Source organism: Papio anubis, chromosome 8 (assembly GCF_008728515.1).
Source record: "Papio anubis isolate 15944 chromosome 8, Panubis1.0, whole genome shotgun sequence".
NCBI lineage: Eukaryota > Metazoa > Chordata > Mammalia > Primates > Cercopithecidae > Papio > Papio anubis.
The window spans coordinates 75,271,936-75,280,080 of NC_044983.1; the positions used below are offsets into that span (position 1 = coordinate 75,271,936).

General features: G+C 38.0%; 1 protein-coding gene across 1 annotated transcript in view; it reads left to right on the forward strand.

The window, feature by feature from the left end:
• The window catches only part of STMN2 (stathmin 2), a 55,722-nt gene extending 48,998 nt beyond the window's left edge, over positions 1-6,724 (forward strand). The window contains exon 5 of the mRNA XM_003902892.5: positions 5,378-6,724. Coding sequence (XP_003902941.1) covers positions 5,378-5,437 — 60 coding nt within the window. The 3' untranslated portion in view covers positions 5,438-6,724. The remainder of the gene's footprint in view (positions 1-5,377) is intronic.
• Positions 6,725-8,145: the final 1,421 nt, after the last annotated feature.

The window sequence follows — 8,145 nt, forward strand, 5'->3', positions numbered from 1 at the left end:
GAGAAGGGGAGGAGAGGGGAAGAGAGGAAGCAGAGAGAAAGGAAAGAGAGGAAGGAAAGACACTTGTTCTTGCCATACAGGAATGATTCAAGACACTTTCTTCCTCTCCTGATGTGTCCCTTTCTCCCCTAATGCACTACGCAGCATCCTGCAGAAAATTCACCACCTGACTCTTTTAGGAACCCTGAGTAGCAGGAGCTCCAAATGACCCAGTCAGGAATTGCAGTGAGACAGTTAGTTTTGAAAAATCAGTTAACATAGGTATAATCATTTTAACAACAATACATCTACTCACTAAACATATAATTTTAATATCAAATATTTAAATGTAAACTTATTGACCAATCTTTTGATGTAGTTGGGCCCAATATCTTTTCAAAAAATTGATCAGTTAATGGGAGTTCTATGGGGGTTTCTTTTCTTGCCATTATTCACACTCATGTCACATTAGCTATGATTTGCAGTTTTAATTTCTTTAAAATAGGGCAGGGACTAAAGCCATTTGCAAAATAACCTGGATATAGACTTTTTACAACTTTTCCATAGCTTTTATAGTTTATTCACCCAATATCTACTAAATAGTTCACTTTCTCACGTATTTCCAAAGGTTTCTCTCGACCCTCACAATTCTCCATCAGTGTAGCATTTAATTAAATTAGATAGTTAAATTTTCAAATGCAAATTGCTAAACAGGTGTGGAAATGCCATTGGCAACACAACCAATGAGAAGGAAAGTATGTGGCGATACTAGGGAAGAGCCTTTTCCTCTCAAGCAACTCAGCCTTTAGGAGCCATCAGACAGCAGGACGATGGAAGGAACTGAGAGGGTTAACATGGCAAGTCACTGAAGAGGACTTCTACTGAACCTTGTTTAATTCCCCACTTAAACCAGATTGTATCATAGCTTCTTTCTTTTGTAATTCTACTATATCATCTTAGTCAGTGCCAAGACTTCCGAGCTCATAACACGGTAACAAATACCAAAGGAGCTTTCAGTATTGTTTAGGAAGGAGAGAAGCAAGTAACCCAGACAAACTTGACAACAGCTTTCCCCTATCCAACCATGAAGTACAGTACTTAGGAAATAAAAGAAATTGTTTCACTGTAATTCATCATTTCACTTCTAATATCTAGAAAATGTCAAATGAAAATATTATAGCCATTATTTTAGTGGCAATAGTAGAACATAATACAATGTAACTTAAAATGATAAAAATATTTTCAGGGAATAAGATTCTGTGATTCTTTCCCTAAGAGGTAATTTTGATAATATGTAACTCTTCTATAAATGTCAGTAGTCTTGGGGACACAGGTGGTGTTTGGTTACATGGAAAAGTTCCTTAGTGGTGATTTCTGAGATTTTAGTGCACCCAACACCCAAGCAGTGTACACTGTGCCCAATATGCAGTCTTTTATCCCTCGCCCCCACTCCCAACCTTCCCCCACAGGTCTCCAAAGTCCGTTATATCACTCTTACATCTTTGCATCCTCATAGCTTAGCTCTCACTTATAAGTGAGAGCATGTGATATTTAGTGCTCCATTCCTGAGTTACTTTACTTAGAATAATGGCCTCCAGCTCCACCCAAGTTGCTGCAAAAGACACTATTTAGTTCCGTTTTATGGCTGAGTAGTACTCCATGGTGTATATATACCACATTTTATTTATCCACTTGTTGGTCAATGGACACTTAGGATGGCTCCATATCTTTGCAATTTCAAGTTGTGTTGCTATAAGCATGCATGAGCCTGTGTCTTTTTCATATAATTACTTCTTTTCCTTTGGGTAGACACCCAGTAGTGGGATTGCTGGATCAACTGATAGTTCTACTTCTAGTTCTTTATGTTTTCCATAGTGGTCATACTAATTTACATTCTGATCAACAGTGTAAAAGTGTTCCCTTTTCATCACAGCCATGCCAACACCTATTGTTTTTTTGGCTTTTTAATTATGGCCATTCTTGCAGGAGTAAGGTGGTATTTCATTGTGGTTTTAATTTGCATTTCCATGATGTTGATAATATTTAACTCTTTAGTTATAGATTTCAGCTACTATCAATTTACAACTATTGTATTATTTTCATCTTTTGTTTTCCTATGGTTCTGATTCACAAATAGCATTTGTGCAACCACTTACTATTGAACATATCTGATGAATGAATAATGAAATAGGAAAATGGATTAAAACTAGCCTTTATTAATTGTTTGGTATAGGCCAGACATTTTTGGATGTACTATCACATTTCGTCCAAACAACAACGCTAGAAGAAAATACTGTGATTATCCCCATTTCACATGTAAGGAATCTGGTCTTTAGAAAGGTTAAGTCATTTGGCCAAGATCACAAGTAGACCACAGAGACTAGATTTGAACGAAAGTCTCTTTGACTCCAAACCTTTTTACTAGCTGCCCATGACTCCCAATCACCGTTATCTCAATGCATGAACATGTGCCTTCTTAGCTCACACAACTCACTCCTGACCCCTCTTTTATATTGCAAGTGCATAGTCATCAGTAAAAAGAAGGATTTTTGATTATATTGACCTCGTCTTGAATTTAATTAGGATCATATGACAGAATTCCATAGATGAAATTGGCATCCTAGGTCATATAGTCCAAGTCCTTGTTTCTATTTGATACCTAGTGAGATTAAAGGGACATTAAAAAGTAAAGAAAGAAAAGACTTCATATTTCTTACCTTCCAGGAGAGAAACCTTTCTATGAAATTAGACGAAAGAATTAGAGGACCAGAATTTTTCCCAAAATCAACTTTCATACTTTTTTTCATATAAAAGGCATAGTTGCACACAATGCTAACATACTGCATTACATTTCCTTTATATTGATGGGAGGAAGGGGGTAAATTGCAGAAAACATTGTAAATTTAGATATGCTTGGGCCTCTGACAGTGGCTAGCAAATATCAGGAGCTCAATAATGAAATAAATATTATCAAAGAGTAGTCTTCTTGATGAACCTTCTCTGAGTATCACAACTGCCTTAGGAACCTCTGGATTCAAAGTCTGATAATTGCGAACAGTGAGCTGATAAGAAAAACAGACTGTGTGGGAAATTATATGCTTCCTGCATGACTGCCTTTGGTTCTCCCACATTTGAAATAAAGTCACATTAACATTTCATGAGTAGATATTTGATAATGTGAATGTAAAGTGTTCGAATAATAGAGTGACTAAAATGCCTGAAAACAAATAATTTTTAATTAGAAACTCATAATTATTTATTTTCTCTTTTTCCACATTATTTCAAGCTCACAAATTATATTTATTCTTTCCTATGGCAAAATCCATTTCGTTAACACTAATTTTGAGTTTAACAAGAAGTGTACTCCAAAGTAGTCTAATAATACTAATTATAATGTTTCCTGCTATGTTATCATTTGAATTTATATGAATCTTTAGACTTGAGGCTTCTTTTTCCTAGCATAGTGATGGTCTGGGCTTTTTCTCAATTTTTGCCAGAGCTCAGCTCTCACTAATTAGTTTCTTTCTGCATGAGAAAAGAATTTGCTTCATCTTTTTCCTCATAATAGCAGAACAAAAAGAAGAATCAGCGGCATCCATGCTAATTTCCCCTGTGACATTTCCAAACAGGATTTGATTTCTCTATACATGCCTTTTCCTTCTCTTCATGGTTTTTGAACATACGCAAAAGCTCATTTAAACCAATTAAATAAAATTGTTTTTAATCTCTTTCTCTAGAGTCGACTTCCTGCTTACTCCAACTCTGTATCTTTGAAGGAAATGTAGGGTGGTTATGCCTTTTTTTCTCCCAGAATCTACACTTGAAAAGACACATTTTTCCATGCAACTATAAAATGTTCTCCTCGCTCAACATCGAAATTGTATAGCAGTGATTAAGAGGGTGAGCTGTAGAGCCAGGTTCCCTGGGTTTAAATCCCACTTGTTAGTATCATGAACATGGGCAAGTTACTTTACCATTCCTGTGTTTCAGTTTCTTCATCTGCAAAATGGGGACAATAATAGAATGTCCACTATAGGATTATTGTGAGGATTAAGGGACCTAGTACGGGCAAAACCTGTACTGATGCAGGTCGGGTACATATTAAGTGTCTAATAAATATTCGTTATTATAATATAAAGAAGCCTATAAATATAGATCCCTTGAGATTAATAGAGTTTAATGATAAGATTTACTTTATAGCTGGTCAAGTTTATTTCCCCTGAACTAAAAGAATCTATGGAGTCTCAAGTAATTTCTGGAGCTTCAGAGGGAAGGAGAGAAGCAATATAAACAACATTCTAAACAGAAATATAAATAATACCAATAATAATTAGCATCTTAAAATTTCAATTCGATGAACATTTATTTAGCACCTATGATATATGCAAGACACTGTGATTTTAGTCATCTGAGGTATAGCCATATACTAAAATATACTGGGGCCACATTTTCTCCATCAGTTCCCTCCTCAGGAAGTTCAGTTCCCAACTCAAGGCTACTACCTTGGTTCCTTACGTAAATAAACATCCACCAATCACATGCTATCTGCAAAGCTCTCTGCTAGGCCCTGCAAATGGAAGAAAAATGAGAAAACATAGTCCAGGCCCTCAATGAGCTTTCAGTCAAATATAACAGAGGAGACAAGAACAGAGAGGGTCATAATAGAAGCTAGAATAAAAGGAAAGACTTATGCAGGTGTTCAAATGGAAAGTGAGATAAGTTTGCAGATTAGTCTTTGCAGTCTCACAAAAATCTTTGTGGAGAAAAGGACAGTGGTCATAGGGTTTAAAGAGTAAGTTTACAATCCTGACCAGTGGAGATGAAAGACTAGCATTGAAAATTGCATGACGAGACAATTCCACTAAACTGAAACATCAAGTGTATGTAGGAAAAGATGGGGGTTATGACTGGAAAAGTCACTTAGACTGCAGTTATGAAGGACCTTGACAAACAGGTCAAGAGTTTAAGAAGCAGTATAGAAAGTCTTCATCCTGAATCTAGCCCTCCCAGAGTGTCCGTCAGGATTATAAAGTCCTTAAAATATTAGTCAAAAGGAACGACATCATTAGAAATGATAGAGAAACAATAATGTTATGTTTTATTGCCTTTCTCTGGATTTACACTGTGATCCTAATCTTCAAAATTATCTTAATAACATGAACTTTTGGTCATAGTTTTAAACAAAAACAGTGTTAAATATATTTTTTAAAACACGATAAGTCTTATAGGATCTTTTCTAACATGACATTTTATGGGGCCTATATTTTCCTCTCTTCTGAAATGAGAAAAGCTCCTAAAAGTAGACAACAAACTGAGTTACTTCTAATCAAGCACATGGTATGCAAAGGACCAGACAACAAGGGCCTGTGACATTTCTTCTTCCTTTTGTGTTTTTTAGGAGAGGCATGCTGCGGAGGTGCGCAGGAACAAGGAACTCCAGGTTGAACTGTCTGGCTGAAGCAAGGGAGGGTCTGGCACGCCCCACAATAGTAAATCCCCCTGCCTATATTATAATGGATCATGCGATATCAGGATGGGGAATGTATGACATGGTTTAAAAAGAACTCATTATAAAAAAAAAAAAAAAAACAGAATCAAAAATTTAAAAAAATCAATGCGGTCTCTTTGCAGAATGTTTTGCTTGATGTTTAAAAAATACCTTGGATCTTATTTTGTAAATACTTACATTTTTGTTAAAAAATACAAGTATTGCATTATGCAAGTTATTTCATAATCTTACATGTCCTGTAACAGGCTTTTGATGTTGTGTCTTTCCACTCAAATGAATTTGCTAGGTCTGTTCTTTTTGAAGCTCCCCATGTCTAACTCCATTCCAAAAGAAAAATGAGGTCAGTAGACAGTCTATGGTGCTAGAAACCCACCATTGCCTAATGACCTAGAAGGCTTTGTTATCTCTGAGCTTGACTAAGACCATACCTAGATCACAGGTATTATGACTCCACATGAACCTTCACATTTGTTCGCTCATAATCTACTTACTGCCTAAAAACTACAAAACCAGGCTAAGAAATACCACCAGTTAGAGCATTTACTTCTGCTTCTCCTGGATTATGTGCTACAAATGTGCTTTGACTTTAGAAAGGGATGGATGAGAAGACAGATCTGAGACCAATCTGGGTAGAAGCAAAAAGTTGAACCTTTGAAAGTGCTGAACACAAATCCAAATTCGAATGGTTCAAGTAGCCGTGAAATCGCTCTTCATAAAGTGGGCTTAATTCTCTAGTTTAAGTTCTTTTGATGGAATGAATTAATTAATGTGTCAGGTGGCTTATTTGTGGATGCCATGATTGATGATGTTCATTTTAAGCTCTTACCTATAGTACAAGTACATGATGCTACTGAATATTTTTCCACTTGGAAACTGTGAGCTGGTTGTTGCATTAAAACACACATACAAACAAAATCAAAAACACTGCGGACTTTCACTCAAGCTGGTCTTTCTTCCCCAGTGTAAGGCAATCCTGCCTACTAACAACACCAACAACAAAACACTCCATCTGTGAAGCTGACGCAGTTAAGGGGGCTAGGCAGGGCATTTGTGCCAACTAAGAATCACCAGATACCCAACATAAGTACCTATCGCAGTTTTGAAGTCGTTTCTCCCCAAGTCCCAACTCCTGAAGGTTGCTGCCTGCATATTTACTCTTCATTAGTGCTATTTTCCTGTATGTCATTGTGAGCAAGCTGTGATTAATAAAGAATTGGAGTTCTGTGAACTAATAAAGGTTTGGTCTGTTCTCTTGCCCCTTGGTGTGTCTGACCCTGGCGTTCAGATTTTAAAAGGGTGGCCACTGAATTAGACAATCTCACAAGCAAAGAGATAATAAGGAGAGTTTGAAGGAAACCAGTGCCCTGCTGAGTCATTTCCCTTTGGGAGCAGCAGGCTGCATCTCTTTTCTCTTGCCCTCTGATGGACCAACACAGTGGGAGAGGTCTTCAGTCTGTTCCCCTTAAAAATATACAGGACTGAACAAGGTACCGCAAGATTCAGACTGATAATTCTGAGGGAGAGAGCCCTTTTTGAAACATTGAAGGTTCCTGGCATTATCTCAAGTTCTCCCCTGTGGCCCACAGAACTCATCCCCCAGCCTAGGCCGTCTGTTAAGATGTGATCCCTGCCGTACTGCCAATAAACACACGGCACACATTGGGCGCAGCAGGGTCCTATCAGTGACCCAGATGGATCTTACAGGACCAAAGGAACCACATCCAGTTTTAGCAGAAAATCATAAATAATTGAAACCACACAGATTTGTGAATAAGTACTGTGGGCTGTGGTCCATAGGAGCTCTAACAAGCCAAGTTTAGGGTTGCGGCCACCTGGTCTCTATTTTGAATATCCTTTAATAGTTGTGGGAATCTAACACTGCTACAAACGATGCCCATGCTTGATGTGATACACATGAGCTTCCAATTAGCATGAAATGAGCTGTCTCTTCATACTGGTTTTATATAGCTTAGTTTGGAAAACATTACTCATTGGGTCAGACCCTGTCATAAGCCCTGGAAACATGAACATGAATGACCACAAGAAGCTCACAGTCCAGTAGCTTATTTGGGCCCCAAAACAGCAAACACAATATGTTGGTCAGCCTCTGCAGCATGTTGGGGGGAAATAGATCATTTCTAAGAAGTTTCTGAAATATTAGAAATAGTTGACAAACTTCTCACAGTACCTTGTATGAGAACTGAAACTGCTGACCAGTCCAACTGCCTAATCTCAAAGATGAAGAAGCAGGCTGGGCACGGTGACTCATGCCTGTAATCCCAACGCTTTTGGAGGCCAAGGCAGGTAGATCACTTGAAGAGAGGAGTTTGAGACCAGCCTGGGAAATAAGGTGAAACATCATTTCTACAAAAAGTAGCAAGGCATGGTGGGGAGCACCCATAGTCTCAGCTACTTGAAAGGCTGAGATAGGAGAGTGACCTGAGCCTGGGGAGATCAAGGCTGCAGTGAGCTGAGATCGCACCACTGAGTGCGCACCAGCCTGGTTGACAGAATGAGACCCTGTCAAAAAAAAAAAAAAAAAAAACAAAGAAAGTGAAAAAGCAGAGGAGGGAAAGGTGAGTGGTTGGCTCCAGACCACAGTGCCTACATCTCATGACTTCTCCCCTTATTTGAGGTTCCTCAGAAGAACATCTCCA